This window comes from Lampris incognitus, chromosome 8 (assembly GCF_029633865.1).
Source record: "Lampris incognitus isolate fLamInc1 chromosome 8, fLamInc1.hap2, whole genome shotgun sequence".
In the NCBI taxonomy this organism is placed as follows: Eukaryota; Metazoa; Chordata; class Actinopteri; order Lampriformes; family Lampridae; genus Lampris; species Lampris incognitus.
In genome coordinates, this window is record NC_079218.1 from 61,970,944 (window position 1) to 61,992,100 (window position 21,157).

The 21,157-nt window shown below is 43.1% G+C and overlaps 1 protein-coding gene across 1 annotated transcript in view; it reads left to right on the forward strand.

Moving 5' to 3' along the window:
- Positions 1-20,225, forward strand: part of sra1 (steroid receptor RNA activator 1) — a 33,017-nt gene extending 12,792 nt beyond the window's left edge. Inside the window, exons 3-6 of the mRNA XM_056284975.1 lie at positions 14,357-14,443; positions 14,756-14,913; positions 18,409-18,517; positions 18,837-20,225. Of these exons, the coding sequence (XP_056140950.1) occupies positions 14,357-14,443; positions 14,756-14,913; positions 18,409-18,517; positions 18,837-19,084 (602 nt within the window). The 3' untranslated portion in view covers positions 19,085-20,225. The remainder of the gene's footprint in view (positions 1-14,356; positions 14,444-14,755; positions 14,914-18,408; positions 18,518-18,836) is intronic.
- The last annotated feature ends 932 nt before the right edge of the window (positions 20,226-21,157 follow it).

The window sequence follows — 21,157 nt, forward strand, 5'->3', positions numbered from 1 at the left end:
ACGGATAAGTCTTGAGTAATCAAAAGAGCAAAACTACAAGGAAAAATAACCAACAGCCCGCTTAACTGAGGTACACTCTGGAACTGCAATGTCTCTATATGGTCAACACACTGGAACTGCAATTTCTCTATATGGTAAACACTCTGTAACTGCAGTGTCTCTATATGGTCAACACTCTTGAACTGCAATGTCTCTATATGATAAACACTCTGGAACTGCAATGTCTCTATATGGTCAACACTCTTGAACTGCAATATCTCTATGTGGTCAACACTCTGGAACTGCAATGTCTATATATGGTCAACACTCTGGAAATGCAGTGTCTCTATATGGTCAACACTCTGGAACTGCAATGTCTCTACGTGGTAAACACTCTGGAACTGCAATGTCTCTATATGGTCAACACTCTGGAACTGCAATATCTCTATGTGGTCAACACTCTGGGACTGCAGTGTGTCTATATGGTCAACACTCTGGAAATGCAGTGTCTCTATATGCTCAACACTCTGGAACTGCAATGTCTATGTGTGGTCAACACTCTAGAATTGCAATGTCTCTATATGGTCAACACTCTGGAACTGCAATGTCTCTGTGTGGTCAACACTCTAGAATTGCAATGTCTCTGTGTGGTCAACACTCTGGAACTGCAATGTCTCTATATGATCAGCACTCTGGAACTGCAATATCTCTATGTGGTCATCACTCTGGAACTGCAGTGTGTCTATATGGTCAACACTCTGGAAATGCAGTGTCTCTATATGCTCAACACTCTGGAACTGCAATGTCTCTATGTGGTCAACACTCTGGAACTGCAATGTCTCTATATGGTCAACACTCTGGAACTGCAATGTCTCTATATGGTCAACACTCTGGAACTGCAATATCTCTGTGTGGTCAACACTCTAGAATTGCAATGTCTCTATGTGGTCAACACTCTGGAACTGCAATGTCTCTACAATGTCAACACTCTGGAACTGCAATGTCTCTATGTGGTCAACACTCTGGAGCTGCAATGTCTCTATATGGTCAACACTCTGGAACTGCAATGTCTCTATATGATCAAAACTCTGGAACTGCAATATCTCTATGTGGTCAACACTCTGGAACTGCAATGTCTATATGCTCAACACTCTGGAACTGCAATGTCTCCATATTTTCAAAGAGGGATTGCCATATTTTGAAAAATTTATCCGTAGACCCACATATAGTGTGTATTTGATCTTTTCCAATTTACTAAAATGAAGAACATCTCCATTTTTTTTTCCGGCATCGTTTTCCGGCTTCCCACCCGCCGGAGATTGTGAGCGTTTGTTGCGATCTCTACAGAAAAACTAAGAACTTGAAGGGGTAAAAATTGAGGATTACTTCTCTGACAGAGAGCTGTTCATCTTTGGGTGTTCTCTCTGCAACATACGGAAGGAAATTGTGACTGAAATCGGAGAGAATCTGACGTTTATCTCCTTGTTGGGGTAGAGGCCTACAGCAACACTGCCGCTCTGCCAAGATGGCTGGTCGAAAGGACAAAGAAAAAGACAATGGTCAGTACATCTCAAGGGAACAGGTGCATGAACTGCTGGATCAACAAAAAACGTTTTCCAAAGAACTGCTACAGCAGCAGGAAAACAACTTTAAAGTTTGTGTGTGCACCCTTATGGATACAACAAACACAAGAATGGATGCCATTTTGAAAGAGCTGCAGGAATTGAAAATCAGCCTCCATTTCACGCAAAAGGAGGTGGATGACCTGAAAGCTGCCAGCACCAGTCTGTCATTCAACTAAAACAAATGAAGTAGATATACACAAACTGGCTGAATCAATGATTGCAATAAATAACAAAGTCGGTACTCTGGATGGTCAGTCCAGGCGTAATAATGTGATTATTGATGGCATTCCTGAGTCTTAGAATGAAAGGTGGTTAGAGTCAGAGGAGAAGGTGCTGACTCTCTTCAAGGAAAAACTGGACCTGGATCCCCACACCATTGGGATAGAACGAGTTCAGCGTGCCGGAAAAGCATCAACAGTAGCAGATGGCACCCCAGGCAGACAGCGACCTCGACCTCTAATAGTGAAGTTTTTAAGAATTAAGGACAGGGACACAATTCTGAGCAAAGCAAAAATGCTGAAAGGATCGAACATTTTTATAAATGAGGACTATCCCGATTCAGTTGGCCAGAAGAGAAAGGAGCTGCTGCCTAAAATGAAAGCTGCCAGAGAAAGAGGGGACATTGCATTTCTAAGGTATGACAAACTCATTATCCACAAACGGCATTAAGGAAGAAGGAACCCAGAACCCACAACAAGGACAATATGCACAAACACACAACATATAACAGTAAAGATATGGTAGATACACTTCATATCTCATGTCTATTGCTACTCTACTTCCAAAGAACAGTTTGAAAATTGCTCATCCGAATATTTGTAGCTTGAGGAACAAATTGAATGAAATTGCTGATCTGTTGTTTTCAAACACAATTCATATACTTGCTCTTTCTGAAACACATTTGGATGAGACATTTGATGATGATGCTCTGACCATACCAGGATATAATCTATACAGAAAGGACAGAAATATGTGTGGAGGTGGAGTTGCCTGTTACGTTCAAAATCATATTCCAGTGAAAGTTAGGGAGGACATTATGTGTAAGGAAATTGAGGTATTGTGGCTTCAGGTTAACATGCCCCATATTAAATCAATTTTATTGGGCTGCTGTTACAGGCCACCAAGCTCAAATCGTTATTATTTAGATGTTATAGGCGAGAATCTAGATAAGGTATGTGAATTGAATATGGAAGTTTTTTTACAGGAGATTTAAATGTCGACTGTCTATCACACATATGTCCCTTAAAACATCAATTGATCACCATAACTGAGGCATGTTGTTTGAAACAAATGGTAACACAACCAACTAGATTAAATATTAACAATAGGGGTATCAACACATCATCTTGTATCGATCACATTTTTTTGAGTGAAAATGATTTTACACCAAGGCAGTATCAGTTCCAATAGGTTGTAGCGATCACAATGTAGTAGCAATTGCCAGGAAAAGTAAAGTACCCAAAGCTAAACCAAAAGTTGTGCACAAAAGGTCATACAGGATGTTCTCTCAGGAACCCTTCCTGGAAGATGTCAGTAACATATGTTGGTCAACCATTTATGATGAAAAGGAACCAGATGGAGCACTAGAGGTCTTTCTTAAAAAGTTTCAACCAGTCATGGACAAGCATGCACCTGTTAGAGAACTGACGGTGAGAACTCATAGAGCACCATGGGTTGACAAGGAGTTAAAGCACCACATGTCTCTGAGGGATAAGGCAAAGGAAATGGAACAAAAAAGTGGTAGTATAATTGCCAGACAGAATTACTGTAAATTAAGGAATTATGTTACAAAGCTCAACCAAAAGAAAAAGAAACAATATTATGCTCTACAGTTAAGCAGAACAAGGAATGATGGGAAAAGGCTTTGGAGTACACTGAACAGTATAATGGGATGAAACTCATCTTTACAACCCCCCTATATTGATTGCGGAGGTACCTTTATTACTAAACCCAAAGAAATTGCAAATTATTTGAATGACTATTTTAAAAGCAAGTTATATGAATTAGGGAAAGACTTATCACATGGGACAGATAATAATTTATCCATTTATAACAAAAAAATATATGAAAGATAAACCATGTCATTTTGAGTTTAATGAACTAAATACAGAAACGGCTGAAAAATTAATTAAGTTAACATGTAATGACAAACAACCAGGAATTGATAATATAGATGATAAACTGATTCAAATAGCTGTTAATTACATTGCACACCCTATCTGTCACATAATGAATACCAGCCTGAAACAAGCTATCTTTCCACAAGCTTGGAAGGAAGCAAAAGTCATACCATTGCCCAAAGATAAGAAAACATCATTTAGTGGCCATAACAGCCACCCCATAAACTTGCTATCAGCTATAGGTAAGATCTTTGAGAAGGCAATTTTTGATCAAATACAAGAATACTTCTCAGCAAATAACCTGATAACAGATTTCCAGCATGCCTACAGAAAGGGACATTCTACATGTACAGCTCTAGACCAAATGACAGATGACTGGTACAAAAATTTGGACAGCAAAATGATCTGTGGTGCAGTCCTATTAGATTTTACAGCAGCATTTGATGTAATTGACCACAAGCTCCTTCTTGAAAAGCTGGAGCCTTATGGTTTTAGACCATCTGCAATGGCCTGGATGGAAAGTTATTTGATGCATAGATCACAGAGAGTCTTCTTTAATGGAGCTTACTAAGATAGTGTATCTATAGAGTGTGGAATTCCTCAATGAAGCTGCCTAGGTCCACTTATGTACTCCATTTTTACAAATGATTTACCCCTCGTACTAAAAGATGCTAAATTAACGATGTATGCAGATGACACTACAGTGTATGCATCAGCAACAACACCTGCTGAGTTAAATGTCATCTTGAATAGGGAGCTAGATATAATCTGGAAATGGGTCTTTGAAAACAAAGTGATACTTAATGCAACTAAAACGAAAAGCATTATATTTGGTTCCAATTATTCTCTTAGGAAAGAGCCAGAGCTAAAACTCTTTAAAAATAAAACACCAATCCAACAAGTAAAGGAAACTAAGCTCCTGGGCATCATTCTTGACAATAAGCTGTCCTGGTCAACACACATTGACACTGTTATAAACAGAATGGGTAAGGCATTGGCAGTGGTATGGCGATGCAGACATACCTTACACCAGAATTGACTAAAATGGTAATAAACACTATTGTTCTCTCACAGTTTGACTATTGCCAAATAATATGGGCGAATGCCATGAAAAAAGATTTAAGCAAACTCCAGTTGGTACAGAACAAGGTGGCACGCCTTGCTCTCCAATGTCCATACAATACGAACATCAACAGCATGCACTTCTGTCTACAATGGTTAAAAGTTGAGGACAGAATTAATGCTGCACTTCTATCTTCAATATGGAAGGTTTTACACTACAAAACTCCATCACATCACTACAATCGGTTAAAACACAATTCAGAATCATATACGTACATATGCCACTAGACAGGCAACAGAAGGCCGGTTTTCACTTCCTAAGCCAAACACTAATTTTCTGAAGCGTCCAGCAGAATACAGACCAATGAAAGCATGGAATTCCTTACCACTGCCAATGACTAAACTGGCACAGAAATCACTATTTAAACAGCAGATAAAGAAACACCTTGGAATGTTATATTTGTAGGATGCAAAATACATGGTCATACCTACACATATTACACACACACACACACACACACACACACACACACACTTGCTTGCTTGCTGGTTGTCCATCGTGCCCGATGATGACCATCTTCTTCTATTTGTGGGTCCTTTGAGGACTCAGATAGCAGAAGATACCTGCGCAGAGATGGTTTTTAAAGTGGCATGGGGGGTGCGCTTCTCCCAACGCCACATGACTTGATTGTGGAGGAGATGGTTCCAATGGCAAGGGGGATCCCTAGACGACCGGCACCTCCACACAACTGCAGGGGGCTGCCGGAAATCCAGTTTTTCGGAAACCGCCTCGAAGCGTACCGCCACAGCTTGCTTTTCTGTTGGGGTAAGCTCCCTTAGCCTTATGTCTTCCCAGACTCACCCACAAGGCAGCGGGGCAGTGGTTGATAGGTGCCAGAGCGTGTCCACCAGAGTGGGCCTGCACACCATATCTCTGGGGCCCACTGCTGCTCCGAGATCCCCTGCCAAGTTAGCCTGGGGCCGCAAGACCCCAGTTACCACGTGTGGCCACGGGGAGGCCCGGCAGGAGTCTTGGTGAAGGAGAGACTATGTACTGGCAAGGGAAGGCTTACACGCTAGGATGCTTCCCTATTCGCCACAAAGGCTAGCCAGCGGCAGCAAGCTAAGGGCAGGAAGGACACAAGCGGGTTGGAAGAACACATGCACCTTCCCTCCAACTACACACTGCTGCACTAGACGCATCACAACACCCTGTGTGTATATACACACACACACACACACACAGGACAGGGTAAGGTGTGATTTCAACTGAATTGTACAGCCTGGATGTTTTCAACAGTTTGTACAGTGGAATGATTTATGTATGTGTCTTTGCTGTTGGATGATGACTTATGTGTACTGTAAAGTTTAATGTAGGTTTTTGCTATTTTTTTTGTTTTGTTTATGTTTTTCTCTGTCTTGTTTTAAATGTATGTTTTAAATGTATTGTTTTTATGTGGACCCCAGTAAGACTAGCAGTGCTTTAGGGCACAGCTAATGGGGATCCTGATAAATGAACTAAACTAAACTCTCATCCAAGCCTTGTGGGATGGAGGAGAGCACAACTTCCAATGAAGTAATATCAATCTTCCAGCCAATAGGGTCAAGAAGGCCACAAGGTCTGGTTTAAGTTTTGGCAGGACCACCGTACCAACCTAAAGAGTGCTGTTAATGCAGCTGGATCAAAGGGCACCTTAAGTACCCCGATAACATGTCAGAAATATTGGACCAGTAGTTATGAAGAGATGGTCAAGAGCAAAGCATATGAATCGGTGAGGTAGGAGCTTGGTGTCACCTGTCACAGATGGGGTTAATATCAGGGTAAATTTGAGAAAGTCTGAGTTTTGTCCGGTGAGTGCGGTGTATAATTTTACGTTGGATAAGACCATGTTTGGTACATATAGGTGAAGAGTGGACCCGGAGAAGAATATCATCCCATAGGTCATTCTTTATTTCTTCGCCTATATCCTGCACCCAGGATGTTTTGACAGCTAACAATGGGGAGCTCTGAAGAGAGGAAATTCTCTCACATCCACTTGAAATGAGACCTTTTGATGTGGGGGGTGGTTATAAAAGAAGCATCAATGGAGAGGCTTATGGGCTGAAGGGGAAATTGGGAGCTTGTGACACGGACAAAACTAAAAACCCGTAGACATCTAAAAAAGTGACTTTTGGGGATATTAAATTTTGCCGAAATTTGTTGGAAGGATGCAAAGGTGCCCTCAATATACAAATCATTAAATGACTATGTCAAGATCAGACGACATGGAAAAAGCTCAATTTTCTAGAGAGGAAATGAAGGCGTATTTCTAAATATAGGAGCCTGTAGTGAAACGGTTTGTAATCTAATATGACTTCCATATTGATCTCAAACTTTTAGTCATCTTGACTGAAATGTTCTTTCACTATTCTGAGCAAGTGAACCACTAGGGGTGTAAACCAAAGAAGCCAGTGAAGATGGCATACAGGAAGATGTTTCCAACCTCAACCAAGTTGGGATATTATGCAAGCTATCTGCCCGCAACCAATACTGAAGTATGCGAAAGTTGGCTGCCCAATAATAAAAGGAAAAATCTGGTAGGGCCATACCCCCCAACCTCCTTGGTCTCTGCAGGTATACTTTGCGGATTCTTGGATTATTTTTATCCCAAACGAATCCTGATATAATCCCATCAAGTTTAAAAAAAAAAAGATTTTGGGATAAAGACTGGAATGCATTGAAATAGGAAGAAAAATGTAGGCAGGATATTTTAACGGAATTAATTCGACCAGCTAGAGGAGGGATAAGCAACATGATCCAGAAAGAGCCAGTGTGGGGGCAGCTCTTCATTCCAACCAAGCAGTTACACACCTGAGTCTACAAATCAAGGTCCTTAGCAAAGACTATTGGTTGCTTGTGTTTTTTTTTTACTGTGTTCGGTAAGGTGGCCTTGAATGCTCTGAAAGGCGCCCACAAATAAAATGTATTATTATCATTAATAGAATCAGCTGTGTAACTGCTTGGTTGGAACAAAGACCTGCACCCACACCGGCCCTTTCTGGATCATGTTGCCCATCCCTGAGCTAGAGATAAAGGGAGTGGAATGACCATCTCTCAAAGTCCTGCTGAACTCGAGTGAGGAGAGGGGCAAAATTATACTTGAAAAGATTTTTAAATTTGTTAGTGACTTGGACCCCCAAGTATGTGAAACTCCCCGTAACTATTCTAAATGATAATGTGTGAAGTGAATATTTGCGAGCTGCAGCATTTAGAGGGAAGAGTTCACTCTTATTAAATTTTCACTTGTAGCCAGAGATGAGACCAAATGAGTTAAGAACAGAGAGTACATTAGCTTAGTTATATGAGGCTTGGAAACATAGAGGAGCAAATTATCTGTGTAAAGTGATACCCTCTGCTCAGTGCTGTTCCTCGTTACATCTGTGATGTGAGGGTTAGATCAGAACGCAATAGCAAGGAGCTCCCTGTCTTGTGCCCCTAAAGAGAGAGAAGCAGTTCGCGTGGTTGTTGTTCATTCTGACAGATGCAAGTGGAGAGCTGTACAATAATTTGACCCAAGCAATAAACCTCTCGCCAAAGCCGAATTTCTCCAAAACATGGAAAAGTTAGTCCCACTCCACTCTATCGAATGCCTTCTCATTGTCTAAAAAGATTACAATTATGGGGTCCTTTGAGTTTGAGGGGTTGTACATAACATTAAATAAGCATCTAACATTTGAAAAAGTGTGTCTATTTTTAATGAAGCCTGTCTCGTCAGGGGAAATTGCAGATGACAAGACTGTTTCCAAACATATAGCCAGTAGCTTAGTTAGTATTTTATAGTCCACGTTAAGTAATGGAACTGGGCAGTAGGATCCGCAGGAAAAGGGGTCTTTATTCTTTTTCAGTATTAATGAAATGGAGGTCTGATGGAGGGAGAGAGACGGTGTCCAATGAATAGGTGAACATATTAATTAGGAGAGGGGCTATCTTAACCATAAACTTCCTGTAAAACTCGTCTGGAAACATCTGGTCCGGGGCTCTTGGAGCATTGCATTGCACCCGCCGCTTGTGAAATCTCCTCAATTGTTATGGCCTGCTCTAGTTGAAGCTTGGAAGCTGCATCAATGGTGAGGACAGTAAGAGTGCTGAAAAAGAGTCAGCAACTGAGGAGTCAGCTGACTGTTTGGAAATATAGAAAGAAGCATAGAAACCTCTAAATTGATCGTTTGAGGATCAGTCATTACCCCTGTGGGAGTTTTAATTTGAGGAATTTGATGTTTTGAGGATGTCTGGTGAACTTGGTGGGAAAGTAATTTACTAGCCCTATCCCTATACTCATAGTGAGTATGTTGTGATTTCATTAGCATGTCTTCAGCTTGAACAGTTGACAAGTTATCAAACTCTGCCGTCTCTCTAGTAGAGACAACCTATATGTAACTGCAGAACAGTCACCCCACACCATCGTTTTAATGAGGCTGATTTGACTGTGAATGCAATAGAGCTAACTGCTAAGCTAGGCTAAGCTCGAAGCTAGTAACAAACTAGGAACGAAAGGCTGCCGACTAAACACGAGTCTGAGAAAGAAAACTAGAGAACCTAGTGATGAGTGAACTAAGCACAGAAAATGGCTAAATCAGTAGGACAAATGAAAAGGTTAGAACAGACTATAGAGAAGAGAGGGTAAGAGAATAAACAGCCGTTATCGATCTCACGAAGGCAGAAGCCAAGAAGCCTAGTGTTAAGCCAGATGCAGAACAATAGGAAATTATTAAGCATCTATTTTTATTTAGATCATTCAGTGACAAAACCTTTTTAATTCAGAAAGTGATATTTCAAGGGAGACTGGACATTTATCATCTCTGTGATCACTTTTAATATACGTTTGTCTCCATATAAATAGTTAATCAGCCAACAAGAAGGTACAAGTATACACTACTAGATTGTACGTTAGGATGCCTGAGGTTATACAGGTCTAAGATATGATACATACAGGCTTACAAATTGAAGTTTTCCAATGTATTTTTGTGAATGATGTGTGGAGAAAATAGACTAGACGGCAAAACAATACTCCGTGTGGAATACGCGTTTATTTCACAGGTGGTGTAAACCCGCTAATCGACTAAAATGGGCACTGAATGGGTGCAGACCACACTCTTTGGCAATTTTTTCTCCCCTTCACTTGTCCCCAGCAGTGTAAACCTTGCCCAAGATCAGTTTCTATGGAATGACCACGTTTCAAATCAGACTGATTCAGATCCAGTAGATTGTTGTGAGAGAAAAGGGAAGACAGTTGACTGCACGCTGCTCCTTTCAGCATTTTTGCTCAGAAAGGGAGTAATAAGACCAGGCAATAGTTCTGAGCCTAAGTAGGATCCAGTGATGTTTTTGTCAATTGTGGGATAACATGAGCAGTCTTGACTTAGTTATCCTTTTAGCTTATAAATATATTCCTTGGTAACTTGCTGTTTGCAGTTTTAATAGTATTGCGTGAGGTTTGATAGACAAGATAAGTGACCAGTTTCTGGGCAATAAGCCTATTTTCAGTGTACCTCTTTGGCCAATTGGGTGTTAAGTGGCCAGGGTGTGGCCTACACTCCAGGCAGACAATCAGTGTTCTTTAAATCACTGCTGCTACTTGGAAGCGTCAGGCAAACAAGCCGAGGGCAAACAGGTCTAGGTTGAATGAAGGCTAGAGTGAACAAAGGCAAGCGTGACTTTTTCAAGCCAAGACTTAGTCAAGCACGGACTGCTCTTTTTAGATCCGGTCAGTCATCCGTATTTTGTGTACCTACTATAGACTATGTGTTTCCTTCGCATGCCTGTCCTTTCCTCTTCCCGGGGCTGGCATAGACGTTGGGTCACTCCTTGGCGCTGTGACCCTACCAATCTCATCTATCCCACTCTCTCCACTCACGTTGATTAAGTGGTGACGGGAGGGCTCTGGAATTGCTAGTCTGTGGTGCCGAAAGCTGGGTTTATCTCAGGCTATGCATTCTTGCTCTCCCTCAACTTTCTTGCTCTAACTGAGACCTGGATCATGTCAGAACACACTACCACACCCGCAGCTCTTTCTGATGTGTACTCTTTTCCCCACACTCCCAGAGCTGGGAGGCGGAGGGGTGGTGCTGGCCTGCTAATCTCCCTGAAATGGAAATACTCTCGTTTCCATTCCACAAATTTCTCCGCCCTCTTTAGAATTCCATGCTGTTACTGTCTCTTATCCAGTCAAACTCACCATCGTGGTTGTGTACCGCCCACCAGGCCCCCTTGGTGTGTTTCTGGAGGAGCTTGACACACTTGTCTCGCACTTCCCTGTTGATGACTCTGCACTTATCCTTCTCGGTGACTTCAACATCCACACTAACGAGCTAGATCATCTTCTGTCTTTCCTCTCCTCCTTTGACCTTCACCCCTCACCCTCTCCTTCTACCCACAAGGCCGGCAACCAGCTGGGCCTTATCTTTACTAGACACTGTCCTATTTCCAATCTCTCTGTTACTCCCCTCCAGTTCTCTGACCACTATTTCATGTCCTACTCTCTCTCCCCCTCTCTTCATCCCCCTCAGCCCCTTCCCCTACCCACATGGTTTCCACCCGTAGACACCTCCGCTCTCTCTCCGCCACTGATCTTTCTTCCTCTGTTACCTCTATTCTCCCTACACCTGAATCTTTCACTCTCCTACCCCCTGACACTGCTACTGATCTTCTTCTCTCTACCCTCTCCTCTTCTCTGCACAATCTCTGTCCCTCCACCTCCAGGCCTGCACGCCCAACTCCACCTGCCCCTTGGCTGACCGACTCAATACATACTGACAGACGGAGCCTGAGAGTGGCAGAGCGCAAATGGAGAAAAGGCAAACTCCCAGAGGACCTTCTCAACTTCCAGTCTCTTCTTTCCACTTTCTCCTCTTCCTTTTCTGCTGCTAAGGCTGCCTTCTATCGCTCTAAAATCCTATCCTCTGCCTCTAATCCTAAGACTTCAACTCCCACCTCCTCCTTTTACTTCCTCCCTTCTCCCTGATGACTTTACTAACGACTTTGACAAGAAGGTAAACTACCTTCGATTCTCCTTTTCTCACCACCCGGTTAGTGCTGCTTGCACTATCCCACCCTCTGCACCCTCCCTCACCTCTCCATGTCCCACCCTATCCCAACTCGCTCCCCTCTCCCCCGACGAGGTTCTAAACCTCATCACATCCAGTCGCCCCACCACATGCTCCCTCTTCTTCAGTCTATAGCACCTGAACTCCTTCCCTATCTAACCCACCTCATCAACACCTCCCTCCAGGCAGGATGCTTTCCAACTGCCTTCAAGACTGCTAGAGTCACCCCCCTTCTCAAGAAACCGTCACTTAACCCCTCTGACGTCAAAAACTACAGAACGGTTTCCCTTCTACCCTTTCTATCCAAAACTTTCGAACGTGCTGTCTTTAACCAACTTTCTTTGTACCTCTACCAGAACAACCTCCTGGACCCCAACCAGTCTGGGTTCAGGGTGGGTCACTCGACAGAGACGGCCCTCCTTACAGTGACAGAATCGCTGCACTCTACGAGTGCAAACTCTTTCTCCTCTGTCCTGATACTCCTGGACCTGTCAGCTGCGTTCGACACAGTGAACCACCAGAGCCTCCTCTCTACCCTCGAGGGGCTGGGTGTCACAGGCTCTGCACTCTCAATGTTTGCATCCTACCCGACTGGTCGCCCCTACCAGGTGACATGGAGGGGATCTGTGTCGGAGCCTCGCAGACTGACTACAGGCGTTCCACAAGGTTTGGTTCTGGGTCCTCTCCTGTTCTCCATGTACACGACATCCCTGGGTTCTGTTATTCGCTCGCATGACTTCTCTTACCATTGTTATGCCGATGACACCCAGCTGATCTTGTCCTTTCCTCCCTCTGACACACAAGTAGAGACACGCATTTCTGCGTGCTTGACTGACATCTGGTAGTGGATGGTGACACATCACCTGAAGCTCAATCTGGACAAGACAGAGCTGATGTTCCTCCCAGGGAAAGGTTGCCCGCACCGGGACCTGGCCATCACCATTGACAACACCGAGGTGACGCCAGCTCAGACTGTGAGGAATCTGGGTGTGATCCTGGACAACCAACCATTGTTTGCTGCAAACGTTGCATCGGTCGCTCGCTCCTGCAGATTTCTCCTCTATAACATCAGGAGGATTCGTCACCCATTCCTCACTGACGAGATGGCACAGGTGCTCATCCAGGCTCTGGTTATCTCCCAACTGGACTACGGCAACTCCCTCCTTGCTGGCGCCCCGGCATCAGCCATCAGACCTCTGGAGCTTGTTCAGAAAGCTGCAGCTCGTCTGGTGTTCAACCACCCTAAGTTCTCCCACACAACTCCCCTTCTCATGTCGCTATGCTGGCTCCCAGTAGTTGCTTGAATCCAGTTTAAGACTCTGGTGCTAGCCTACAGGGCAGTGAAAGGAACAGCTCCTTCCTATCTCCAGGCCATGGTCAAGCCCTACACCCCCGCCTGACCACTTCGCTCTGCAGCCTCGGGACGCCTGGTTGCCCCGTCGCTCAGGGGCCCCTGCTGCCAATCGACCCGGTCACGGCTCTTTTCTGTCCTGGCTCCACAGTGATGGAATGAACTCCCCAGTGATATCAGGACAACGGAGTCGCTGCCCATCTTTCGGTGCAGGTTGAAAACTCACCTCTTCAAGAACTAATACCCTGTTACTTGTTCTTAGCACTTATTGTATTCACTCATTAAAAAAAGAGAAAAAAATCTCTTTCTTGCACTTTTACTTTAGCACGGTTTTGCTCTTAGATGCTTGTTTAGATGCACTTATGACCTCTGATGACTAGTAGTTCTTCTGATTTCCTACGTTAAATGATGCACTTATTTTAAGTCGCTTTGGATAAAAGCGTCGGCTAAATGACTGTAATGTAATGTAATGTCTTAAAGTCTAAAGGGAAAACCCTTGATAAGAGAGAAGAGTTAAAAGTGTGGCTCAGATTACAGAAAATGAGGGATTTTAGACTGAAGGAGGTGTGAGAGAATGGGATCAAGGGCACACGTCATGTGGCGGCTGAGTTTGGAAACTACCGTTTTAGGAGGGGAAAGAAGTAGGCATCTTTCTCACTCAGCTTTCTTGATGTCTTTTTATGGATAAGTAAGAGGATTTGTCATTGCTGGTTTTTCTCCACAATCAGGACAATGGGTTTGTGATTGGTTATGGATTGGTGTCCATCCCTCTTTCTCATGTGATATTTTCAAACATCATTGGTCCGATTTTGATGAAAAATAGGGGACATTGCCTCTTGACACTGTACTCCGACATTCACAAAATAACAATTTGCCCATCATGGTGCCCCCTACAGGCCAAAACGATCCCTAACTTTAAGCAAGCACAACTTTTTAGGTATATGGTACACATACGTATTTCACAGATCAGAATATTTTTGCCCCTTGGAGTATAATGCTCTGTCCACTCATATGTTCTGTTAATTAACAAGATGTTTTGGGACATTCCACTACCATTATCTTATTAAAGACGGTTATGGGGGGGGGGTTGAATTTATTTAAATGTTCAAACTTCTTGTCATCTTATTGGTCCCCAGGTCCAAGACCTCTGCCATCAGCCCCAACTTCTCATAGCCCTCAGGCACCTCCCCAGTCTGGAGTAAGCTTGCCTCCTCAACACCAGGGTAAGTGTTGTAAGGTGTAAAAAGGCACTGATATCCAAGTGTGGTAAACTGATGGTTGGCCTGACTGACATGAATTTGACTTGCAAGTCTTTTTGTTCACCTTCATCCAGGTGTTCTTGACATTAAAAACATGTCCAGTCAGGTTTACACTTTTGAAACTATCAGTATGAATTCCTGAAGCTAATGCTTATCTGTTTTGATTGCACTGCAGTGTCTGCTGTATGCAGTAGAGTATTATTTTTACTGTAGCAACAATTACAGTTTAACCTGTTCTGTTTTCTGCCCTTCACTTGCCCCCGTGTCCACTGGCAGCACCTCCTCCTCCTCGTATGCTTATGTCCACTCCTGCACAAGGTCCAGTAATGGGGCAAAAAGACCCTGGCAATAGCCAATCAGTGAGTGAGCCTGATGTGGAGGGTGTGGTCTCTGTGCTGACCTGGGCGCTGAATGCCTGCCGACGGGGTGTGCCAGTAAGTCCTTGGTAGATTCATTCACATTTTCTCCATTCTTTAGTTCCACAGAAGCTTTAGTCAACAGTCTAAAGTCACCACAGACTTCTGTGCTAAAAGTAGTAACCTCAGTTGTTATTTTTAAAGAGTGCGAGAAAATTGTATTTGAAATCCACTGTGGCCCTCTGAATTACAGGAAGTAAGCTGCAAAGTCACAGAAAGTAGTCTCCTTATGTTCTGTGCTCTTTTTGCTTGTTTTGGGATTTTCTCTGTAAAAGCCAAACAGGTCCCTGAGGTTGAGTTTGGCAGAACTCTGAACAGAACTAATATCTGTTGTTAGTGGCTGGTTTTAATGTGTGGTTGCTATGGAGACAGTAGATATACCATATGTTGTTGTTGTTGTCGTCATGTTTAAAGTAGTAAATAAGTTGCTCTTTTGTTGCTGAGGCATAATCTAGCTCCAGAGAACTGAAGTCATCTGGTAGACCAGCTGGTATCCCCCCTAAAGCTCATATATATCCATTATCTGGACCGCTTGTCCTGCTCTCAGGGTTGCGGGGATGCTGGAGCCTATTCCAGCAGTCATTGGGCGGCAGGGGGGGGAAACACCCTGGACAGGCCACCAGGCCATATACATATATATATATATATACACACACACACACACACACACACATATATATATATAAAACTTTGTTCAAAGAAACACTCAGCGGTAGGGAAAGTGCTCAACAAATAAGGAGCAAAATAATACAGTGAGTCAAGTAAATTCTCTATGAGACTGTACAAGCCGGTTTCATGCGAGAAGCAATCATCAGCTGTCAATAAAGCTACTCGAGGAAGGACATACCATGTACTGCCTCGTCATGCACATCATGTGCACATTGTCCAATGGGGAAGGGAGATGTGTAACGTACAAAAATTTCAAAAACAAGTTTTTGAATCGCACCTCCGTTAGCAGTCACGTGTTTTTTGAAAATTTGCTTATGGCATGAAACAGGTTTGTACTGTCTCATAAAGAATTTACTTGACTAACTGGATTTTATATATATATATATATATATATATATATATGTATAGTGTTGGTAAAGTACCAAAGTCAATTTCACTGCATAACAAAGGAAAAAGAGTCCTGTGATGATAAAGTCCTGTTCGGACAGGGTTGTTTTCTCTTAGGGTGATCAGATAATTTGGTGTATCACAGAGTTAGTCAGTGATATTAACCCTGTCCGGATTGGCTATGTCGATGTTTTTCATGCACCACCTTGGTAAATTTGTGACACAAAGTACCTCCTGTTTTTCATCAAACTTAGGGGTATTCTGTGAAATTTAAACTAATATGGCTCAAAAACTGTATGATTTAAAGAGAAAGTTCACCACTCATAATGTGCAAATCCAGGAAATACTGATGATCTATATTTTCTATTAAATGTTCCTTTGGTGTAACTCATATTTACAGTTAAAACAGTCTCTCCTTGTTCAGAGAGCATGTCCCACAGTTAGTACATTTAACAGCAAGCACTGCATGAGTACGCAAACTTCTAGACATGTTCTAAAGCTGGAATACTTCTAATACACCCAACAGCTTCTCTCAAACTTCTAGACATGTTCTAAAGCTGGAATGGTTCTAATACACCCAACAGCTTCTCTCAAACTTCTAGACATGTTCTAAAGCTGGAATACTTCTAATGCACCCAACAGCTTCTCTCAAACTTCTAGACATGTTCTAAAGCTGGAATGCTACTAATACACCCATCAGCTTCTCTCAAACTTCTAGACATGTTCTAAAGATGGAATGCTTCCAATACACCCATCAGCTTCTCTCAAACTTCTAGACATGTTCTAAAGCTGGAATACTTCTAATACACCCAACAGCTTCTCTCAAACTTCTAGACATGTTCTAAAGCTGGAATGGTTCTAATACACCCAACAGCTTCTCTCAAACTTCTAGACATGTTCTAAAGATGGAATGCTTCCAATACACCCAACAGCTTCTCTCAAACTTCTAGACATGTTCTAAAGCTGGAATACTTCTAATACACCCAACAGCTTCTCTCAAACTTCTAGACATGTTCTAAAGATGGAATGCTTCTAATACACCCATCAGCTTCTCTCAAACTTCCAGACATGTTCTAAAGCTGGTATACTTCCAATACACCCAACAACTTCTCTCAAACTTCTAGACATGTTCTAAAGATGGAATGCTTCCAATACACCCATCAGCTTCTCTCAAACTTCTAGACATGTTCTAAAGCTGGAATACTTCTAATACACCCAACAGCTTCTCTCAAACTTCTAGAAATGTTCTAAAGCTGGAATGGTTCTGATACACCCAAACAGTTTCTCTCAAACTTCTACACATGTTCTAACAGTTTCTCTCAAACTTCTAGACATGTTCTAAAGCTGGAATGGTTCTAATACACCCAAACAGTTTCTCTCAAACTTCTAGTCATGTTCTAAAACTGGAATGTTTCTTCTGACATTACTTATTGACATGAATATTTATGAGCCCCCGAAATGAGATCCAGGCAGTGGTTAAAAGAAAACGCTAATAGATTGTCTGACCTTGTTAGAACAGCACAATGCTATTTTTTTCCATTGGTATTTTCATCATTTTACAACAAACAAATGCTATTGACAGAATTTTGTACCACAGATTATGCGCAGGGGAAGCTACACTTAGTCTGTATTAGGGCTGAACGATTTGGGAAAATCTAATTGTGAAATTTTGAAACCAATATTGTGATTTCGATTTAGTATGTGATTTTTTTTTCGAGGTTCATTATATTCTGTGTTCTCCGGTAAATACAGCAATAAATCATTCTATAGTATGACCAACACGTCATCAACATACTATATACTGCTCTTTTCTGTAGGCCAGGCCTACGTGTTACAATGACATGAGATTAATTGATATGAATAGCTATCTTTATCGGCTCTGTGATGGCCTGGCGGCTCGTCCAGGGTGTCTCCCCGCCTGCTGTCCAATGACTTCTGGGATAGGCTGCAGCATCCCCACGCCCCTTTACAGGATAAGTGGTTTGGAGAATGGAATGGAATGGAGCCGTCTTTATTTAACTACGGCGTCTTTAACTACTGGCTTGAAGTTAAATCAGTCAATATTCTGTGACTGAACACAGAATATTGACTGATTTAACTTCAAGCCCTGTAAACATGTACTATAATTATCATGACTTAGCTTTTAAATAAAATCTGAAAGATTTTATTGAAAAGTTAAGTTAAAAAGAGTGTTTAAACAGTCCTGCACACTTTTCTTCTTTCAGGAACTTAAGTGTTTCATCAAGCGGCATGTGTTCTGATTGTTTTTGTGTCCATACAGGTAAGGTGGCTCTACACTTGATGAGCATCGGGCTGATTGTCACACCAGGCTAACGCTAACCCAAGTGTGAAAAGCCTACATCGACAAAGAGTAGTTCAGTTGTCAAGTGTAGAGCCATTTCAGCCAGTTTGCTTTGGTTGGACTCTTACTGATCCTGCAACCTTTGACCTTTGCAGGTTCAGGTTTGCGATGATATGGCGAAGCGGCTTCATCTCCTGGAAGCAAACTGGAGGTCAGGACGACTTTCCCTGCCTGTCAGACGACGTATGGAGACACTGGCCCAGGGTAACCTGTCAGTCTGTCTTGATGTCTCTCTGACTACCTGTCTCATTATCATCCAATATCATATTCAGCTCAACCTATCTGACCACCTGTCTCTTTGCTCGTAAATCTGTCTGCCAGTGTAGTAAAGCACAAGTACGGTGACCCAAGGTGACCCGTCTATCCATCTATCTAACCACCTGTCTGTCTGTCATCATTTGAACACACTGACCCAGAGCAACCACGCTGTCTGACTGGGAGTCTCTTTATCTCCTGTCAGTCTGTTCGTCTCTCTGTCCAACTCCAGTCTGCCTCACTATCTTTACCTGTTGCTCTCTTTCAGAGCTGCAGTCTGGTCACTGGGATGTGGCTGATGAGATACACCGCTCTCTGATGGTGGACCATGTGACTGAGGTCAGCCAATGGATGGTGGGCGTGAAGCGACTCATTGCTGAGACCCGGAACCTTAGCCCAGAGCTGTTAGGACCTCCCCCAAACCCAGAAAAAGCTGTTCAGAGCCCAGATGAACCAACCCAGGGCTCAGAGGAACCTATACAGAGTCTAGACCACACCATTGTCTCCCATTCCTGACTGTGCCGTCTAAGAAAGCCTCAGCTGATGCCTCAGAATATTTCCTCCGTTGGTTCAGAAGTCAGGAAACAGGAAAACTTCATGTTTTCATTTGACGTTTCAGTCTGATTCAGTTAGCGCCGTTTGAAACTTACACCTCTGTCTCCCAGATCCACGCAGCTCATCAGGCAGTATCTACGTAGCATGTATGTTTTTTTTTTTTTTTTTTTTTTAGAAAACATTAATTTCCCCCTCACTCTGCCAGTAGATCATCTAGCACTAATGCCATATCACCGTTTTCATATGAAAAAATAATGTTGGGGGCATCCGGGTAGCATAGCGGTCTATTCTGTTCCCTACCAACATGGGGATCGCTGGTTTGAATCCCCGTGTTACCTCCGGCTTGGTCGAGCGTCCCTACAAACACAACTGGCTGTGTCTGCGGGTGGGAAGCCAGATGTAGGTATGTGTCCTGGTTGCTGCACTAGCGCCTACTCTGGTCGGTCAGGGCGCCTGTTCAGGGGGGAGGGGGAATAGCGTGATCCTCCCGCACGCCACGTCCCCCTGGTGAAACCCCTCACTGTCAGGTGAAAAGAAGCGGCTGGTGACTCCACATGTATGGGAGGAGACATGTGGTAGTCTGCAGCCCTTCCCGGACCGGCAGAGGGGGTGGAGCAGTGACTGGGTTGGCTTGGAAGAGTGGGGTAATTGGCCAGAAACAAGGGGAGAAAAATCTAAAAAAAATAAAAAAATAATAATAATGTTGGCTGTGAGCCAATTTTTAAGATAAAATTGTTGATTTGGTATTTGGTCCAAAAAGTTGTTCTGAAAGTTGAGATGTGGTAAAAATGGAACCAAACACCATCAGCTCGATAACACCGTCAGCATAGATAAAAGGACACAAGTCACCATAGCATAACAGTGTTGCCTTAAACAAAACAATAAACCAAATAAAGGCTGTCATGACCAGAGGCAAGTTAAGGGATGTTGGTGATGGTCGAGCCCTGGAACCTGAATTCACAGCTTTGTCATTTGTTCCGGCATGTTCCTTCAGATGTCTTGTGTCCACAGGTACGAGTGCTGACCAGCCTTAAGGCTGTTCATGCCACACTAACATGAGATATCCTACACAAACTAAAGCCTGATACTTCTAAATAAACAGACTGCTGCAGCTGTTTGGTTTAATACTGGACGCATCAGGCCAAACCACCACCAACAACTTTCTAGACACATGGCCACAGATAAAAAGGATGCATTCTGTCCACCTGGCGTCAACATGGATCCGGTAAACTGGACTTGTAGTTCTTACCCCACATAACACATCCTCTGAAAGTATTTCTGTTCTAGAAGTGTCTGCTCTGAGGGCCTCTTGAAATGTTTGGTACCTAAAGTCTAGAAACTCTGACTCATCTTTTAAGATGCTCAAAACTTAATGGGCAGCAAGTTTGTTTGCTAAAACTGGTCAACTTGTTAAGTTCTGAGTACTGATGGATTAGAGGCTGTAAATCAGTACAAAGCATTACTTCTTTCTACACAGTGTACTTTCCAGAAACCAGTCATCTTTCATGCTTCCTGGTCTTTGGAGTAAGTAGAGAATGAAGGTCAAGCCTGGAGTGATCAGTTCTACACGGTGATGGTTCGGGGCTTGGTGTGATCAGTTCTGCATGATGATGGTTCGGGGCTTGGTGTGGTCAGTTCTGCACGATGATGGTTCGGGGCTTGGTGTGGTCAGTTCTGCACGGTGATGGTTCGGGGCTTGGTGTGATCAGTTCTGCACGATGATGGTTCGGGGCTTGGCTTATTTATTTTATTAAACATCTGTAGTACATCCCTACCAGTCTTGTGTGATGCAGCAACAAGGCAACATAGTGCACACTATGCATGTGACTTTCACGACGTGCTTGCTACACCAGTAAATTGGGAGTAATCTCTGGTGGTTATTTGATCCCTGGATGTTCTTAGACATTCTGGGCCTCAGAGGTCGGCGGAAGAGCTGAGTAGTTCTTTTTGTAAAATGCACATGCTGGATGTCATAGATGCACAAGTAGCCATACGGATTAGTTTAAATGTTAAAAGTTTCACCACTTTATAAAT